We start from the raw sequence: 21179 nt of genomic DNA, 5'->3' as shown, positions 1-21179 counted from the left end.
GTTCAACTGCGTTCAATGCTTTTCGCTGTGCTATTTTCGATGGCCATGGGCCCAGCAGTTTTGCGAGTGAGAAAGGCCGGTGTGGATCGATGGAGTGTACAGCTCTTGTTCTAGCCGCTGTCTTTGTATCTCGTATATGGCTGATCACTCCTAGTAGTCGTGATCGGTAAGCGTGGAGAACTATCACGCTTAGATTAAGCGTCTAAAAAAACTGCAAATGCACGCTTAGATAAGCATGAATTTTCAAGACTATTGTTGTCTTTAGCGAATGCGTCATATATTGTCTGGCTGCGGCGTCGCTTACGCGAGCGTGTCCATTGCTTCTACTTGCGGGAGCTGAACCCTCCCCTCCTCCCCCCTCCCCCCATCTGCCTCCTCCCCCTCGTTTCTCTCTCGAAGAGATATTGACTCGCCCGCTGCGCAACGCAAGCCGGTCCGACGCTGCACAACTTTATTCATCCACTGGATGTGTCAATTACTAAGCTGGCTGAAGCCTTAAGAGCGAACTATTACGCTTACAAGAGGGAGATCGGGCCTGGAAAGTCGCAATCTGTAGTTGCTATACCAAGGCTTGATGGAGCGCTTTGCCAATGTGGACTGGGTGCTCCTCGCGGTCTTCGTCTGCGTTCTTCTTTACTTGTGAGTACTTTCGGCGCTGCGACCTGCGCAGGCGTACTTTGCGCGTTCTGCAGTAGTTCCAGTTTTGTTCTTGCTGAAGAAAGACGGAATGAAGGCCTCTTTGAGAGTGTGCGCAGCATTATTACCGCATAACTTGTGATACAACGTTAGTTAAACAAACGAACAACGGTGACACACTCATCCAAACACTCGCGTCTCTTTAAAAATTGATCTTCGTAGAAACCCATAATGAAAGTAAGAGGTCAGATGCCTTGAATACTGCTTGTATGCCGAGAACCAATTTTACGGTTGCAATAAAGCAGCTGATGCTTTTTTCGTAGTAAAATCAACGCGAACACTGTCGCAATCTTCATTTCAATTGTGATCTGGGATGTCACACTAATTAATTTCGTTCTACAACATGGCTCCAACCATAACTTACGCTCTATCAGTGTGCGATTCGCAGCGTATTCTTTCATAATATCGCGTTATGGACCCGGCTCCTGTGAAAATCACTCCAATGTATTGTTATAGTTCACCGTTAAAGGGAACACCAGAGAAGGTTATCGGCGCTGATTACGGCTCAGTATTGAGCCAAAAGTATTGGAAATCATTTCTTTACTATTACTCCATGGCCCACAGTTCGTGCTTGATGCAAGCGAAGAGCTGTTCCGGCTCTGTGCTTGCCGGTTTCGCCACTTGACTCCGTATCATCCGGAAACTAATGGCCTCGTGCAGCGGACCAACCGAACTCTGACGGGCACGCTTTAGATCTACATTGGCGCAAAGCAAAAAAAAAATATTTATGACACCTTGCCTTTTGTTATGTGCGCCTATACCATTAAAAAACATGAGACCACTGGTCACATCCCCTTAATGTTCTTTATATTCAGCCACATCGCATTTGCATTCACACTATTCTGCCTTTTATCCTTCGCCCTTCGGAAGCCTGTCGCGTCGCTCAGCGTCACACGTTAGCGTCCCAGGACCGCTTGAAGATCAACTACCATTCACGACATTAAACTTTGTCGTACGGCAAGGGTGACAGGGTGTGACTTGGACGCCGCTTCGCAAGTGCCATCCGAAATTTTCTGGGCGACTCCGGCTTTTTCGTCATCACCGATCGCTTAAGTGATGTGACCTACGCAATCGCTCATCTCGTATCTCGCGGCTCATTCGCCTGAAATGTTATCGTTCCGGTGACTCGAGTGCACGTGCGATTAACTCAGCCAGCGGGCTTTGCTTGCCAAGATAGGCGTGCTAGGCTGGTGTTGGAGTGCCACCCCATCCAAACAATGTCATCCCGTACGCAAAAAACGCAATAAAAGCATAACACAGATCCAAAGCAAGAAAAGAAATAAATAAAAGGAAATCCGCCTCCATTCCATCTTGTGAAAGCGGATGAACATCGAAGCTGGTGTGGAAGTTAGACGACGTTACACAAACACCATCACCACCACAAGCGAGGTCACGCGCGCACGTACATGCGGGAAATTTCAGCATAAATCCTCATTCCTCGAGGCCCTCCGCCAAGCGCAAATGCTTTATTGAACTATATTAACGTTGAAAAGTGCATTGCGTCACAAAATGCGTAAAGTATGACTTACAAACATGTAAAAGATGTGATAGCTTCGGATTGTTATTTGAATGTATCAGAAAACATAATTCTGTTACGCGTAAAGTCAAACACAAACCCCTTTCCAGCTGCCGTTGTTTGGGTGAGCACGCGACGAGAAAAAAATCACCGACGATTAATACAATCCCTAATGCGAAATTTGAGCGCAACTCAATGCGTGTTTTCATTTCGCGGGATATTGGCTGGCGCGGACAATCTGTTACGTTCGGCATGTTGCCAACAGAGCGAAGTGTTGCACGACTGGCTCACTAATCGGGAGATCGCAAGAGGCAGCGTGTGGGTGACGCGCGGGCGCGATTCACAGCAGCTGCCGCAGACAGACCTCCGCTCATGTAGCGCTTTGTTTCCATGTATGATATCGGCGACGTCATCGGTGAACAGACGCCGCGCGCTACTCTAGCGCCATCTCGTAGCCATCATCGCCGCAGAGCCCATCCTTCGCGGCACTGCGCTTTTCTTCTCACGCTTTCGCCTAGAGTTGCGTAGGGCTTGTGGGCAAGACTGGTGTGTTTCCTAACGAGCTTAAACGCGGTAAAGTCATTCCAGTTCTAAAAAAAGGTGACAGTACATTAATACATAACTACCGCCCTATTTGTATTTTTCCCTTTTTCGGCAATGTTCTGGAGAAATTAATCGCAATGCGTCTAACCAAATATCTCACTAAATTTAATATTCTCTCTTCATGCCAATTTGGCTTTCGTAATGGATACTCCACAGATTTGGCACTCATACATCTAACTGACCAATTAAAAAACATAATTGACGATGGTCTATTTGCAGGTTCAGTTTTCATCGATCTAACAAACGCATTCGACTGCTTAAACCATATTATCCTTTTTGCTAAGCTTGAGGCTATCGGTGTTCGTGGTCCTGCGCCCTCATTATTAAAAAGTTACTTATCAAATAGGGTTCAAATAGTGTCTGTATCTAACGTCTACTCCAGAGAACAAACCACTAACATTGGCGTCCCTCAAGGATTAATCTTAGGACCACTACTGTTTTTGATTTATATCAATGACCTACCTAACTGTTTGTCCTCTACTAAGTACATTCTGTACGCTGATGATACTACCATATTTTCCTCTGATAAACACATGTCACTTCTTATTAACAAGCTAAATAGTGATCTATAAAATGTTTTAAGTTGGTGTAATGCCAACCTATTATCCATTAGTGCCACTAAGACTAAATTTGTTGTATTTTCCTCACATAAACAACATTCGGCATTCTCCCCTTCTTTAACTTTCGGCTCACACTCCATCTCTCCCAGTGCATGCTCATCTTTTCTTGGGATTTCTCTTGACTGCAGCTTGAAATATAAAGATCACATTTCTCACATCAAAAAGAAAATAGGATACGGTATTCGCGTTCTAATTAAAACTCGTCCCTACTTTACACATAATACATTAATCTCGCTATACTACTCATCCATTCACTCTCATAATAACTACGGCGTACTATGCTGGGGTAACACTTATAACACTCACTTGGCATCCCTCCAGGTAATCCATAACCAATCCATAAGAATAATTACAAGCAGTTCACGCTTTGCTAATGGAAAATCCGTACTACATGAAAACAACATCCTAACCATTTCAGAACTGACCAAATATAATCTAGGAATTTTATTCTACAAATATATGACTAAAAAACTACCATCAATCTGCTTCTCACCTTGTGACCTAATAGCTCATAGTCACACTAGATGTGCACTCAATAATAATTTTCTTCTACCTAAAGTGCGAACTAACTATGGTGAACAGACTGCGGAATTTTCCGCAATATCGCTTTGGAACACTTTACCCCCTATCATCAACAATGCAAAAAATTTATACCAATTTAAAAAAGAACTAAAATCATTTATAATAAATACTTACCGAAACTCTCCTCGTTTTTTTTGTATTCCGTTTTTTTTATATTGTCCTGCTGTTAACAAGTGTTCTTATTACTCATATGCTATAAACATGTTTTGATATTACTCTTAGTTCTCATCTGTACTACTGTTGCCTTAAACTTTGTATAACATCATAAGTGTCTTTAGCAGGAGGTCCCGATACAGTCTTTGACTTTGGGACCTCCTCATGTATACTACGCACATGCAATTATCTGTATTTTTACTAATAAATAAATAAATTGTGAAATTGTGAGTGGTTATTAAGTTTTGGAGGTGTGCTCCCGTATGAAGTGAACCTGGTCGTATCACCGTTAATGTGATCCTGCAATAATTGCAACAATTCGCCGCGGTGGCGTAGCGGCTATGACGTTGCGCTGCTAAGCACGACGTCGCGGGATCAAATCCCGGCTTCGGCGGCCGCATTTAGTAAGGAGCAAAATACAAAATACTTTGCCGTGCGTTGGGGGCACGGCAAAGGTACCCTAGCTGTCGAAATTAATCCGGAGTCCCCCCACTACGGAGTGCCTCATAATCAACTCGTGCTCGTGGCACGTAGTACCCTAGAATTAAATTCGAGTCAACAAGTGAAACAAGAAGTTCAATTGTAATAATTCGCCATATGATTCTTTTTTTCACTCATTCATTTATTCATTCATTCAATCAATCAATCTTTCCTCGACACACATGATCTATGTATATGCTGCCGCAGGTACGCTGCGAGGAACAGGAACTACTGGAAGAACCAAGATGTTCCGTACGAGCCGTTCTCCTTGATCCTTGGCCCTGCAATGCGTCGTTTGTTCAAGGTGCGAACTGCGGCGAAAACTGTCCCTGTTAAATTTTATGGCAACCATATTTTTTATGTGTGAATTGCCTATCACACCAACAGATTGTTTAGATAAACGGCTCTGAGGGTAACGATTTAGCACACTAAAAAAGTATGTTCTGTTACGTGACGTTATTGTCAGATTACAAGATTATCACAATGTCAGCACCAGCACAACCTGCTGAAACTCTGCTTTTATGGTACATGTAGCACCTAAATATACATACTCGACTAGGTCCTGTCTAATACCTACTCTTATGTAGTGTGTGTTACATCCGTGGGTCTCGTTGGCCTATGCCTGTACGACCAGTTAGACGTACAGTCGCAGACAGAATAAAATGGACCACGGGATCTCCGAAAACTTTCAATTCCCGAGCGGCCTGTAGCAGTAACCAGTAAAACTGCCCACGACAACGTTGTTAGCATATTCTAGTCGAGGTCCGAAATGCAAATACCAGATTGCGTTGTGAGGTTGCGGAGATATTCAGCTTTTTCTTAAATTTCATGGTCCATAATATTCTGTCCGCGACTGTACGTCTACGCCAACAACACTAACAGATGTAAAAGTGGCGACGAGGACACGACTGGCTAGAGCGGAGGAATTTCGGTGTGCAAGATGGAGACACACCCTGACAAGACGCATCAGTATGTGGTTCGACATTTTGCTCATACAATTTTTTTCTGTATTCTTTAGCTTATTTAGTCAACCACCACCTGTCATCGTGTCGTGTGATTTGTGAAACGCTTCGGTGGGTTGAAGCAGCTTAGAAACAATAAAAAATGAGTAATCGTACTTCAGGTTTTTCTGTGGTAACGGCATATATATTCGGCTCTCGTATAGCATTCGTTTTATCATGTTACGAAGAAAAAGACAGCACGTACGTATGCAGAAGAAATACAAAGTGCATAATTACCCAGAAATATACGTCACTTCATATACGCGTATTTTCGCTCGTCTGCCTTCCAGCCCATGCCCCTTATTGACTACGAAAGATATCGAAAACTTGGAAGACTGTTCGGGTAAGTGACACAGTAGATGTTGCTTCATGCTTGATTGACTGAGAGAACCAAACTTGATATTAAATTACTTCGCTTTAGTATTTGGCGTACAGTCATTTTTATCGCCGTTAGCTCACTCGTGAGGATTTTTACTCAACTTGCCCTCGTTCAACGTTCCAATAATTCCCCCTTAACCACAATGTCATATAATGTCTTATGCTGTCATGATTAAAAATCAGAACTAATTTTATACGTCGAAATAAAACTTTCGGATAGCGATGACAAGGGGCTTCGGTGTCTTTAGACACAGCTCTACTGTTCTATAGTGCACTTCCTCGCGTTTTATCTTCCAGTTATACCACAGTTGGATCTCTGTTCTGTGGAGAGTTTTATCTATACCATGGTGGAGCCAATAATATTTTAAATAAAACCAAATTCAGCATTTGTAACCACTCTGACAGGTGTTTTCTACAAATAATTTCAGCATCTACGAAGGTGGGAAGCCGGTGCTGGTGGTTGCGGAGCCGGATTTGATAAAACAGGTTCTCACAAAGGACTTCGCCTCTGTTTCCGACAGACTGGTACGTGCGAGTCTTTTACACTTGCTGCCAAATATGAGTATTAATAGCAAACTTATACGGTTAGCCCTTTATTTTATCCTGCAAAAACAAATACATTGCTCGTACCCCTACTCGCAGCTAAACCCAATGTTTTTACACCGTGTTTTTAGTAAGTTATCCTACTACCACATACTTTTTTTTTAAACAAACAGGGACATAACTGATGGAAACAAATAAAACTTCTAGATGCAGTTCTCACAGTTGTGCAGTTTATATAATTTAACGGAAACATAAAGTAAGTGAGTGAAATTATTATGAATAGAATGCTAGAACTTGGGAATGTGTCGCATTTTCTTATTTATGCATCAGCAGGATCTGGAATATCGCGGTAAACCTTCAGTGACAGAAAGGAGCCAGCCACTTACAGTCTTCGCAAGCTTCTTCATTCTTGACTTATTTTTTTGATGCCTGTAACTCTGTTTTGCAAAGTGACCTTACTGAGAGAGGTTTTGAAGGTTCCCGTGTATGGCACTGTACTTGCACGAGAACCCTATAAAGATATATCATTGTAGGACTAATGAAGCGATTATAGAGCTGGGCCCGCTTAATCATTTACTGAAATACTGACATGCAGAGCCGAGTTGTACTACTTCAGCAACAACAACAACAACAACAACAACAACAACATGCTGCCTTCTTTCCTATTAAGAAAGAAGAACGTAAATGCACCATAATACCATATCCAATAAGCCCTTATGATTTATGAAAAACGAACCACCCTTTACCTGGGATCTCGCTTGTTCATGCGGAGTTATCGGATACCACATTTATGAGGCATATAGGTGTCCTAATTGGGTATGGTTGGGCCAGTATGCTGATTGTGAACACCGGGCGTACACATTAAGATAAGTTTGAAAACTACTCTGTTGATTCGCTAACACTTCAAGTAACATTGATCCGTAACAGACAGTTTAATGTATTTTAACTGTCAACATAAAAACTTGACAAGCGTGTGCGAAAGAAGCGCTCTATACCATTTCCAAATAAGTTACTCGTGATGTCAGATGTTTCTCTCTTCGTTTTAGCCGGCTAACTTTTTTGACCCCATTGTGGACAACATGATGGGTGCGGCGTCTGGAGAGCACTGGAAGAAGATTCGAACTTCAGCCAGTCCTGCCTTTACTACCGGCAAGCTTCGTAAGGTGAGGAGAAAGCCGGCTGGCGGACAGCTTCCTGTGGCTATAATGCGAGTAAAGTTACGCGTGTGGAGTTTCCACATTTCCTAATTTTAGAACGCCAAGTATATATTCCGGACCGCCTTGAAAGCACTTTCGGTTAGATTTAGCCATTTAAAGGCGTCACCGAGGCCGGAAAGCAAATAAGTTATGTTCCGTGTAGCCAACTAGCGGCAGTGCAGTGCAAAACTACGGCTCGAGCCAACCATTCGGTCAGGAGAGGATGTTACATGTTTCAGCTGAGGAAGGAGGGTTCACCCACAAAACGGAGCAAATCCACCCGTGAAGCTTCCTGTTAGGCGGCATCAGCTCCTTCATCTGGTTCTTGTTTATGGTTCGCTTACACGAACAGTAGCTTCTGCTGCGCTGCCCATCGTTAGTATGAGGGACTGAAGCAAAAACAGGCTGCAGCAATTTTGCCTAGCGCATACTGTAACAAGCACTATATTCCATAACATTCGTTTGATGTCACTTGTTGTGAGACAAAAGTATATTGCACGTGCGTGCGTGCGTGCGTGCCTGTGTGTGTGTGTGTGTGTGTGTGTGTGTGTGTGTGTGTGTGTGTGTGTGCGTGTGTGTGTGTCGCTCTGTGTGTTTGTGACGTTTCTAAAGTGAGTTTTATTAAGTATTGAGAGGCTGGAAAGCACAAATTTATCTTAAACTGGCGCGTATTTGCCACTCAGACTCTGCGGTTGAGTGTACGTGGTCGAGGCCCTAGCGGAAGTAGCTTCACCTGACCGACTTGATTCGTCGTCGTGTCATTGACATTTGGGGGCTTTGGTGTGATGTTACTTTTTCATCTCAGTTTAGTATCATGATAATCTTTACGCGCTAATGACTTTCTAAGCCCTATTAACCTTGCTGTCCCTGCTAATTCATTAGGCAAATTGGTAAAAGAAAAAAAAAAGCGCAAGATACTCCTATAGGACCTCCTGTGTTCGGTCGTCAGATACTGAAAGCGTTTGGTTAGTTCTCTATTTCTTTGTATTTGTGTTCTTCTCTTATGTAGTCTCTTTTACGTGTGTGTGTGTATTAGCTACGATCTTGGAATAGCGGGCTCTTCAGTAGCGGAACTTCCCATATTGTCGCAGCTAATACACAACAATAAGAGCTTTTGCAGAGTATAGTAGGTGAGGATGGAGACAGAAGAACACAGTGACCGTGCGCGTTTCTCTGTGCCTGTCCTCGTCTACTGCGCTGAAAAAGGTTGCACGTCAGCAGTGGAGACCGTGTTATCGTTCATTTGTTGTGAGCGCAACGCACAGTGTGCGCATTAGCTTCACATGTTTGGCTTTCTGCAAAATTAAAAAAGAAGCGCCAATAGGGGCATGCAGCTGTACCGTTAATAATAAAAACAATCACATGAAACTCAGCACAGGCATCCCACGTGGGATTCAATTCTTCAACTTTGCCCGCATAGTAACATAAGGTTGTCCACCAGTCGGATGGTCGCTGAAAGCTACATTCAGTCAGGCGTCTTTCCTCTGGATTGATTGTTTCAACGTCATGCGCATAAGCTGTCATCATCATCATCATCAGCCTGGTTAGGCCCACTGCAGGGCAAAGGCTTCTCCCATACTTCTCCAACTACCCCGGTCATGTACTAATTGTGGCCATATTGTCTCTGCAAACTTCCTAATCTTATCCGCCCACCTAACTTTCTGCCGCCCCCTGCTACGCTTCCCTTCCCTTGGAATCCAGTCCGTAACCCTTAATGACCATCGGTTATCTTCCCTCCTCATTACATGTCCTGCCCACGCCCCCTTCTCGAAGTCGAAGCCAGAGGGTTCCTTGACTAAGGAGCCTTCCCACCTTAGGGTGATACCCGGCCTCGCTCGGGACAGTTTCGTATAATAAACGTTTCTTTCTCTCTCTCTCTCCTATGCGCGAGCATAGGCCAGCGACCTTGCCAGGAGCCGAGAACGCTATCTCAACTCCATACCGTCCACATCCTTGTCCCACTCTGACTCTGTGGCCCGTTTGTTCGCGCAGTTAAACAATGTTCGCTAATATGTACCAACTCGCCCAACAAGTTCTTCTAAATTTTCATAGCTCGTTGCGTCGTCCTCAATTTAAGTAGAACCATTTTCGTAAGCCTCCAGGTTTCTGCCCCGTACGTGAGTACTGGTAAAACATAGCTGTTATACACTTTTCTCTAGAGGGATCATGGCAAACTGCTGTTCATGATCTTATAATGCCTGCCAACGCACCCCAGCCCATTCTTATTCTTCTGATTATTTCAGTCTCTTGATCCGGATCTGCAGTTACTACCTGTCCTAAGTAGATGCATTCCCTTACCACTTACAGTGCCTCGCTACCTATCGTAAACTGCTGTTCTCTTCCGAGACTGTTAAACATTACTTTAGTTTTCTGCAGATTAATTTTTAGACCCACCCTTCTGCTTTCCCTCTCCAGGTCAGTGAGCATGCATTGCAGTTGGTCCCCTGAGTTACTAAGCAAGGCAATATCATCAGCGAATCGCAAGTTACTAAGGTATTCTCCATTAACTCTTATCCCCAATTCTTCCCAATCCAGGTCTCTGAGTACCTCCTGTAAACACGCTGTGAATAGCATTGAAGAGATCGTATCTCCCTGCCTGACGCCTTTCTTTATTGGGTTTTGTTGCTTTCTTTATGGAGGACTGCGGTGGCTGTGGAGCCGCTATAGATATCTTTCAGTATTTTTACACATGACTCGTGGACACCCTGATTCCGTAATGCCTGCATGACTGCTGAGGTTTCGACTGAGTCAAACGCTTTCTCGTAATCAATGAAAGCTATACATAAAGGTTGGTTATATTCCGCACATTTCTCTCTCACCTGAATGAAAGTGTGAAAATTGTCTATTCTTGAGTAGCCTTTACGGAATCCTTAGATTTAGGGACATGTTAAGAGAACACTGTGGTGTCAAAATTAAACTGGAGTCCGCAACTACGGCGTGCCTCATTATCCAATCGTGGTTTTGGCACGTACCACCTCATAATTCAAGTAAAGTTGAATACCTCTGCCAGGATACGATCTGCCATGTGAGGCAATGACAATGCTCAACCCTCTCGTATGTTGCGAAATATGGCACACTACAGTGCCTCAAGTCAAAACCTTTCCCTGTGTGTTCTGTGTGACAAACAGCAGTGGTGAACGCAAGGTAACGTTTAACATCAACTCACCCTTTGCGTGTTCGACTGGACGTTAAAGAAATTAAACATTCATTGTCGACATCACCGCTAATTATCGTCAATCAAAGCAAACAGCGCAGGAAGCTTCGCTTACATCCATTCCCACAGTGCGTGGGGTCTGCATAATTTTTACCCGCTGTGGTTGATTAGTGGCTATGGTGTTGGGCTGCTAAGCACGAGGTCGCGGCATCGAATCCCGGCTACGGCGGCTGCACTTCGATGGGGGTGAAATGCGAAAACAACCGTGTACTTAGATGTATGTGCATGTTAAAGAACCCCAGGGGGTCCAAATTATTCGGGAGTCCCCCACTACGGCGTGCCTCATATAACCGGATCGTAGTTTTGGCACGTGAAGCCCTGTAATTTGTTTCTCTATTTTTTTAATTTTTTTTTTTTCAGATGAACGAATTGGTCCTTGAATGCGTAAAAAACACGTCAAAACACCTGAAACAGGCCGGCGACAAAAAGAAAGATGTGGACATAAAGCAGTAAGTCACCAGATGCCTCTTTGCTTCCATGATATTGCGTTTTTTAGTAAGCAGAAGCACTTCACTAAAATTACTTGCCTATCAGTGGCACCTGTGATTGCGGGCTAGGGGCATGTGCATCAGGCCGACCGACCTCTCTGCATTTCGTATCATTAAACTTTTGTCTTTATCTATAATCGCGAAAAAAGATATTAAGTATAGCCAACGCAGCTTTATTTTTTTATTCTGTTTTTTCATGCGTGTGCACGTCTCTTCCTACCTGCCTTGCCTTCCTCGCACTGCACCTATAGTCAGTGCACACGGGTTTTTTCTGACAGTGTGCAATTCAGTGCCGACATTATTCGACTGGACATGCACTACATTGATATAGTTAATTTCTACTTTATTTTGCATTGATTCAGTCTCTGAAACTGCCACGCTCTTCCACAAGGAGAAACTAGCCAAATGTGCTTTCTTGTTGAGTTTTTTTTTTCGCTTCTCCGCATTCTGATACAAAGAGTGAAAGGAACACCACGGAAGAAAGTCTGAGCAACAGCATTATGCACAGCCAATCTAACACGTTGACGCCTTTCTTGTTGGAGGAATTCTAAACCACTCTCAGCTAAAAGTATGACTTCTGGGCTGTAAAGCACTGTGCTGACAACGTTTTCCAGCTTAGATTTATTTTCAGGAGGAGGCGGAAGAAAGTAAGGGAGAAGGCAGCGATCTTAAAAAAGAATACGTCTGGTTGGCTACCCTGCCGCGGGGAAAGGGTAAAAGGGAATACAAAGATAAAGTGCAGTAATAGCCTATGGCCATTAATGTGAAGCTACGCGGCTGTAGGCTACGCTGCACAACCCTCCAGTCGTGTCGGTGTTGCTTCCGAACCCTACTTGCATTCGTCCTTATCAAGCCCGCAAGTTGACAATCATGTGCATCTTAGCCTTAAATTTTTGGGGAGGTTTTGAGTGTCGAAACCCCGATCTGATTGCGAGACACGCCGTATAGTGGGAGACTCCAGATTAATTTTGACAACCAAGGCCTCTTTACCATACACCTGAATATAATGTACGCGGGCGTTTTTGCATAGCGCTCTCAGTGGAGTGCGGCCACGGCGGCCCTAGTTCGAACCCGCGTCCTGGATCTCAGTAGCGCAACGCCCTAGTAATTGGGCTACCGTTGCCGGTCCATCTGAGCATTATGCCAAAGCCCCCTCCCCCCCCCCCCCCCCGCCGCCCCCCCTCACCCTTGCCAAAGAATTCCTGCAGTGAGGAAACAACGACAACGTTGACACAACTAACGGCATCCCAGAAGGCCAGTGATTACGCGGTACAGAGCCAGTCCGATGCTTAAGCAATAATATTTCGCAATATGGTGATCATGTGCGGGTGAGCGACGTTCTGCGAATCTTAATGCAGCATGTTAGATTTCTTTTATAATGAACCTATCCTCAAATGCGTATTACACTGACGGGATGATTCAGTGAGACACCCACGCATAATTAAGTGAGAACTGAGGGATGTCAGCTGGGCGTCATTAGTTCTTACGTTATGTCTCGTGGACTCCGGTATGATAAGGTTATCTGGAATTTCAAACATGAGAAATCCTATGACATTTCACAAATACGCGGTAGAGGAGCTATCATACCGGTGTTAGCTGGCAGATAAATAAAAAAAAAGAAATGTTGCCTGTTGTTTTACCGTATTGCAGGTTTTTCGGCGATTACGGGCTGGACATCATTGCCAGATGCGCCTTCGGCACGAAATTGGATTCGCACTCAGCCTCTTCCGATCAATTCGTCACGAACGCTAACAAAGCTTTTGCTGCTGAGTGGACGCTTCCGTTTGTGATATCAAGTAAGGAAGGGGCAAATGTATTCTTATCTCATTTATTACATAAGGCTTGTGTGTTCGTGATGCTTTATTTAGTATAAAGAGTAGCCTTCTGAATACGCTTCCAGCGTCTCTCCATGCACGTCAACTTAAACGCTTCCATATTTAGTCGGTATGCCAAACACGTTTCCCAAATCACTCCTCTAATCTTCTGCATTACTTCCCTTTCACCAAAGTACGCATGAAAGCTGCATCTTTTGCGGTGGTTGTTGTTTTTAATTTTCCTCTGCCTCTCCTTTTATCTCAGTCACTCTCTCGCAGAAGCGATTAAATACGTGTGGACTGCTCAACATAACATATTGGGCTCAATATAATCGCCATTATGGTTGTCACATCATACATCATTGCGCTTAAAGAGGTAATCTACTTTTAGGCCCATAAATGACAGGCACACCAATGGAAATATTTATATTTCGACGTTCGTCCCTGACTGGCACTGGCATCATGTACGCAGATTTATACGCCTGCGACATATTTGGCGGCTATGGCAACGTAAGCCGACGTTCTGTAATCACTTTGAGTAACCTTCATGTTATATTATTTACATTGGTGTTTGGAGAAAGGAAAAAAAACATGTAAGTCATCTACTTGAAAGCAGCATGAAGGCATGAAGCCACAAAGGAAACCTATATGAATTTATCAGAAAGGAACAAAGTTCAATAAAATATGAAAGCAGATTTCTGTGAAATTGCAGAATCACAACCCATTTACAACGAAAATGTATCTTTCAAGAAATTGCAATTAATAACTGGAGATGTCCCTAATTAAGCCACATATTTTAAAACGTTGTCCGCGTACTACTCGCCCCTTTTGAAACCTTGCCCGCATATAACGCTTCAGAGAACTTGTCAAGATTTTTTTTACAAAGACAGTAATTCATCTACACACATTTTTCTTCACGAGAGCACTGGCCATGTTGTCCCTCCCCCCTTTTTGTTTACTACATTTGATCGTCGTGACATTTATAGTTCCCCCAGGGAAGCGAACTAAATTCTGTGCCGGTCGAAAAACAGAATTATAACTCACAGGAGTGCCTGCCTAAGTAATGTTTTGCAAAGCCCGCATTTAACCCACGCACTTTAAAATTTGACCCACAATGTGCCCCTTATTTCCACCTTATATTAATAAGGTCCTTCGGTTAGTTCGCCGAGGACAGAGGGGAAAAGCTGCTATAAGCCTCGTTTAACGCAAGAAAATATAGAAAAGAAATCACCGCCCAAGCACTCCGTACAGATAGTTAACCAGCGAAGCTGGAACGTGCGGACCCGGTGATTATCACTGGGTTAATTCCGTCAGTTCATTAAATGACGGCTTGGTAGGCTGCTGGATCCTCGGTACGCAGTCGCTGCTTGCGCTCGGCTGCACGAGCCGGTTCTTCTGCCCGGGCTGCAGCATCGGCATGGTGGAGACAAGCTCGGTCCCGGTTCTGCTCGCGGCGTTGCTGGTCGAAGGCTGCCTGCTCCTCAGGAGTACGCATGACGCGTGGCCTACCCATTTCGGAGCCGGAGAGCACGTCTCTACTGGCGCTGGCAATCGCGTGCCTCTCTCTTTTTTCGAGCATGCGCACGGCGTTGCGCAGGAGGAGTTTTCGGCGCACAGGCGACCGATAGGCAGATGCATTGCCTAGCAATATACAGTTTCGCTGTAAAACGAGGGTTCTGTAATTATTTACAACACTTTTAATTAAGTCATAAACATTAAAGGTTTGCCACTGTTTACACTCGGAATGCCAGCTATTTGCTCCATGTGGAATTTTGACGTGATGTAGAATTCTCTCGGGACACTGAAAAACATGGGGTGAAATGACCTTGTAACGGTTTTGACCACTCGCTGAATGAGATTTTACACTTACTTTCAGATTCTTTTTATTTGTTTATATTTTTTATTAATTTAGTTTTTAATGAACACATTTCACCACTTACAAAGACCGTACAAACTCCACGGAGATGCAACTCCGCATACAGGCTTGACAAGGTTTCCCCCTTTCTGGTAAATGTCATATTCGTGGATTTTTTAAGTTCCTCCCAGGGCAGCGGGATAAATTTTGCGCCGTTCGTAATATATACTTGTAACGCTCTGGCGTGCCATGCATACATAAGCTTTGAATTTTTGCCGCACATCACCCATAACCTTCCGCCTATTTCCGTCAATAATAAACAAAATGCTTTTGATTTACATCACCGAAGACACCTGGATATAATCTTAAAACCTCGTACAACGCATGAAAATAGGGAAAATGCAAGGGCTTTGTAATTACTTACAATGCCCCTTATTTAGCTAAGAACATTAAAGTCTCGCCACACATCACATGTACCATTGCCCCAAATTCCCCGCTAAATATGATCTAGGTGTTTCATAGAGTTCGCTCACAACAGTGCGATGCAGCGGATAAAGACCGTATGATATTTTAGAGCACCTTCTAAGAATTTTTGCACAATGACTGTAATTAAACTACGCACGTTTATTTCACAACCTAAGTTGTCCCAATGTTCTCCTTATCTTCATGAAATTTTATTTAGGTGAGATTTATATTACTTCCAGGGCGGTGAGCTAAGTTCTGCGCCCTTCCTAAAACCCACTTGTAACGCTCCGCAGCACTTGCTTACGTCTCACTGCAAAGGCAGCAATGAGCCACCACAGTCCGAACTTTTCCTGCACATCGCACATAACCTAGTCTTTATTTTCACCAAATATGAACAACTAGTGTCCAATTTATGCACCAATTCCATGCAATGTCAGCTTGGTGACTGTCACGCTTGTCGCTCCTGACGGTGTCATATAAAGGTCTATTAAGACCCTAGGAACTTCGCGGTTAACGGCCGAACAGCGCCTTGGGATGCTTGAACTATTTGTTTTATACCTATTATAGTTCACCTACACAGATTGAACATTTGATACTTGGTATAATTAACCAACAGAAATTACATCTTTATTATGCATCACCCACAACATGCTCGTTACTCCAGCGAAATATAATTAACACGCCTCACATAGTTCCTCGAAAATAACGGGAAAACTGACTACACATCTCGTATAGCCGACGACATTTGGGAGAAAACGGGTATTCAGTAATTATATTCAAACCATATGATTAACCTACACACTTCAAACTTTCGGCACATGTCACCCATAGCATGGCCTTCATTTTTTTTTCTCAAACTAATGATTGCTGCTTTGTTTAGTCGTCGTAGAGCGGCTGGGAATCTTCGTAACTTTTTCATGTAACGCCACTAAAGAGGCTGGAATGGAAGATTTAGCCATTTTCATTTCATTCCTAATTAAGCCAGAGAACAAAAGATTTGCCTGCATATCACCCCAAACGTTACCCGCATTTCCTCAAAATATAAAATTTGCGAGTGATTCAGTTCCTTTTTCTGTCTTCAAAAAACCGTGAAAACAGGCACATAACGATTTTGAACGCTTATACTTGAACTAACAGCTTCGCTGAAAAAGTGGCCTTGGATTTGTAAGCTAAGGGCAACGCCTTTCTGAGTCCGACAGTCGCTCTAACACCTGAGCGAACCAGCTGCGGATTGGTGCTGCTGTCAGATGCCTTGCAACTTTATGTGAGCTTCAAGGAACTGGTGTCATGAAACTTTAAACTGCCTTTCGTTAAAATTTCGCCATCTTGGGCCAACTTTTGTGCTTCCCTCTGGCGTGACATCACAGTACAACCACAAGGAGAAACGACCCTTTAGTTTTATAGAAGTACTCAACAAGGGAACGTGTCTATTAAATGTTTCTTTCAATTAGGGCATTATTCATTCGTGACGTTCCTTCCTGACAGAGTTGTTTCCTGGCGTGGCGGGCGCCCTGAAGATAGGACCCTTAAACTCGGCGATCTTCCAGTATTTCAAGACATTTTCGACGAACATAATGGAAAACCGGAAAAAGAAAAACCAAGTAAGTTTCATGTGTTGCTTTATATAGGTATACACGTGCCCACCTATTTAGAGTATGATCATAAAACTGTTTCGTACAGGTTTTATAGAATATGTAATGTTCCCCTGCATGCGGTCGAGCGCTTCCTTATTATACGTCATATAGGACCTTAGCCTGCCACTTGCGTAGCTTCCTGCTCTATCAGCTTATGAGCAATAATGTTAATATTGTTCGACGTCGTATAGTGACGCCTAGATAATTACATAACAAAGCTGCACGAATGGTCACTGAACGTCCGGTGGCAACTTGACAGTTGGGGCACGTACTAAATATCGCAGTTTCTGATGCCTTATTTATGCGAGCTCACCAAATGTTTTCGGTTACTGTTGTGCGACTTGGCAAAACCGACTAGACGCGAAGCGAACTCAACCACCCATGTCAAGCGGAAAGTGCATATTCCCATGCGTGGTATGCTATATAGTTAGTGTTGATACCATCTCTAGAAGGCTGTCTATGTTGGGTTGCGCGGAGGGAATCTAGTATTAGGCTCAGAAACATCTATATGCCCGTGAATATATACATATATACACGAGAATTAGAACTCTTCGGCATAGTCCTGAAATCTTGCTGGTTGTCTTCGCTGTCTTGGGGACTGACGAATTGCCGGCTCAGAAGCTTGTTCACCCTCGACCACGGGCTCTCTGGGCTGACTGTCTATATCTGGACCGAGGTTCCCAAGTGATAGATATTCCTCATTCAGTGGACTCGATAGCACCGATCAAGTATATCTGCTGATTGTTGCTGCTGTGAAAGATGCCTGTGAAGAAGAAGGTGCAGTATCTGCGGTATCTGTAGTAGGGGCGAAACCACTCGGCGTTGTGTCATTCCAGATTTCTAATTATTGAAGAATGAGACATCCACCCAATCGTAGCAATTGCTACAAAGGAAACGTCAAATTCTAGATTTCTCTTCGCTATGCTGGCAATACTTCATCTGTCATAGACGTCAGCTGAGATGCGTTCTAGGTTCGCCCATTTTCAAAGAAAAAAGTCCAGCGTCCTATCCTTCTGATGAATTTTAACGATGGACTTAAACATGGAGTGCCTTTTGGACCAGCAACTGCTTTCTTGACTCTAATGTATTTCTCTACTTGAAACTTGGTTACTCGCGCTGCTCTGCGTCGGTCTACGTAGGCTTTACTTTTTCGTTGGTGCTGAGACACTCACTTACGCAACTGGTAATAACCTTTCCCTGCAATAACCTTTCCCTGCAAGTACTTCGAGCAGGAAATAAATCATTGTACGAGAGGTGACTACATTGCAACTTCCTGCCATTTTAAGACGTAACGGACTACCGATATGATAAAACCGCAATTTGCCGGCGCACGCTGAAATTTACTGACAATGTCTATAGGAACCTTACTCCATGGCTTGTCTGGAAGTGATACTGGCTGAAGTTGTGTGGTGAAATTCTTCATGCTTTTGTTCGCGGCTTGACACATCATGAAACCACGCATAAAAGGCTTAACTCGCTTGTCTTGACCTGGCCACAAATACTTTTCCCGAAGACACTGTTTGGTCTTCACGATGCCTACAAGAGAGAGAGAGAAATAAACGGGGTAGAAAAGGCAGGGAGGTTAACCCGAAGAGATTCTGGTTTGCTACCCTGCAGTGTGGGAAGGCTAAGGGGCAATGAAAGACGAAAGAAATAGCGGAGAGAAAGAGCGAAGGCACGAAAAAAATAGATGATGCTGGGAACGTCCGTGAAAACAGTAGTCTAGTAGGCCACTCAAACACAAAAAAATTAGGGAGTCCCTTGACCGACCTGTGGTTTAACAACTGTTTAGACCGGCGTTCCAGGACTGTCTGCTCCCAAAGCGGCCGGTCGGCAAAGAACGTGTTTGATAGTTTAATCGCTGCCACGTGCGATCCTAGAGCCAGTTAGATAAAAGTTGATGTGTGCTTAGCCGAAACTATGTTACATTCTGCACGCAAAAGCTCGTCATCGGTAACTGACAGCTCATTTCGCCCTCCATTTAGTGGTGCTACTTCGGAGGTTGCCAATGTTTTATTGGGTGGCCATGATGTAAGAACAGAAGCAATGAACTTCAGCAATGGCCACGAATTCGCGGCTGTAGCAAGCCTTACGTCCCCAGTTTCAGCCAATGACGTGGCCAGACACACAACCTCTTCAAATTGGAGTCTACTCTCTGTGCCAGGCTCTGGAAGCCTGCACAAGGTATCTGCGACTTTGTTGTGTTCTCTACGTCCGTACTGAAATTTGAACCTGTACCAGCGTTGAACAATGGCTGCTTTACCTGTGGAGGCTAATTATATTCTTTCTAGAAAATTGCTTATTCAAGCGTTCCGCTGTGCAAACTGCTGTTATCCCCAATGGGAGGGCAAAGGTGGGGTGTACGCAAATAGATTTTAGGTCTGCTTTAAATCTGCAGGCTTCTATCTGTAAAGCAAAGCTTTCTTTTCCGAAGTCTTGCGTTCATTGGCGTTTTCTGGCTGTATATATTTATGGATATATGCTAAGCTTATACCTGCTCCGATTGCAAGTACCCCCCACTCCAGAATGATTATTACAGAATGACACACAAGGGGTATAGAAGCCTTAAATATATTGATTTATTTATTTATTTCCAATACTGTTAGCCCTTGTGGGTTGTATCAGGTGTGGGGGAAAAATAATTTTCAACAAACACGTAACCCTAGTTCTACAATAAGCAAACACGCGGCAGTATCCCAGTGTGACAGTGCGCCAGTGTTGGCAGTGCGCAACATGTGCCAGTGTTGCATAAGGGATGTTTGTGACCTTTGTGATGTGTTAACATCAATTTGCATAAGGTTACACGTTGCATGAGATAAAAGTAAGCACAACTGTAACCATAGTCGTTAGTTGCATAGCATTTATTTAATCGCTTCACTCAAGCTTCACTTCAGATATGCTCCAACACATGCGTTGAATTTGCATTTTTTAGTACTGTTGTTCGGCGTACTGAGAGCAGAGAGAGCAGTACTGCTGTACTGCTCTCTGGCCTGCAAAATTAAGCCTGTTATGTCAATATGCTCTTCAGGGCACCTGTTGGTAAACAGCGAAAAATTCTCGTTACATTGCGCATGGCCGTCTCTTATAAGAATTTGTTGATTTTCAGCGACACGAGGACTTCCTGCAACTCATGATGGACGCTCAGAAGGGAACACTCACGGATTCACCCGAAACCTCTACCAACAGGGAAGCCGCCATGTTTGATCTCGATTCGAAGATGAGCGTAGGCAGCAGTCCGGCACGCCATGGTATAGTATACCAGTAACCAAAAATTGGAACGGGCACACACGTACGCGCATTTTTCGTTAAATGTGTACGGCTCAGTAATCGGCGACGACAAATAAGTGTTCATTTGCATCTAAAAATAAGAAAATAGAGAATAGAAAACACAAAAGAATTCCGTCAGAATCCATCTCACGATGGCTCTCGACATTAATGCGATAAGCGTTCAAACAATATGGTGACAAACCAAATTGCTGAAGATACCTTCATTTACGATTTGTATACTGGTTCTGAGATTTCGATGACTTTGGCTGCATGCGGCATACACTGCCTTTAGGATGGGCCTACCTCGCTTTGACACTCCCTTGTCAGAGTCGGTCATGACCATGACAGCATGACGATGACTGCATGACGACGGCGCAGTGATGACGATGAAAGGACGAAGGCGCTATGGCGACAACGCCATTATGGCAGTGGTGAAGACGAGTAAGAAAGGATGATGGCCGTATATTGACGACATGGTTACGACAATGGCGTGAGGGCCAGGGCATGACAACGAGTGTGTGGAGACGATGAAGTGGCAAAGATTGTATGACGATGGTGGCATGACGACAACAGCTGCAACGACGGCTGTATGAGATGAATTGAATGACGAAGGTTGAATGAGGATGATAGAACGACCATGGAGGCATTACGACGACGCAGGGACGATCATGGCA

At 44.0% G+C, this 21179-nt stretch overlaps 1 protein-coding gene across 1 annotated transcript in view; it reads left to right on the top strand.

The window, feature by feature from the left end:
* The first annotated feature begins 421 nt into the window (after positions 1–421).
* Positions 422–21179, top strand: part of LOC139059226 (cytochrome P450 3A15-like) — a 32982-nt gene continuing 12224 nt past the window's right edge. Inside the window, exons 1-9 of the mRNA XM_070537354.1 lie at positions 422–639; positions 4858–4954; positions 5942–5994; positions 6458–6554; positions 7619–7735; positions 11343–11431; positions 13121–13266; positions 17090–17205; positions 20345–20486. Of these exons, the coding sequence (XP_070393455.1) occupies positions 575–639; positions 4858–4954; positions 5942–5994; positions 6458–6554; positions 7619–7735; positions 11343–11431; positions 13121–13266; positions 17090–17205; positions 20345–20486 (922 nt within the window). The 5' untranslated portion in view covers positions 422–574. The remainder of the gene's footprint in view (positions 640–4857; positions 4955–5941; positions 5995–6457; positions 6555–7618; positions 7736–11342; positions 11432–13120; positions 13267–17089; positions 17206–20344; positions 20487–21179) is intronic.

Source organism: Dermacentor albipictus, chromosome 4 (genome assembly GCF_038994185.2).
Source record: "Dermacentor albipictus isolate Rhodes 1998 colony chromosome 4, USDA_Dalb.pri_finalv2, whole genome shotgun sequence".
NCBI classification, from domain to species: domain Eukaryota; kingdom Metazoa; phylum Arthropoda; class Arachnida; order Ixodida; family Ixodidae; genus Dermacentor; species Dermacentor albipictus.
Note: the sequence above shows the minus strand (reverse complement) of the source record. Positions and strands in the feature narration are given on the sequence as shown.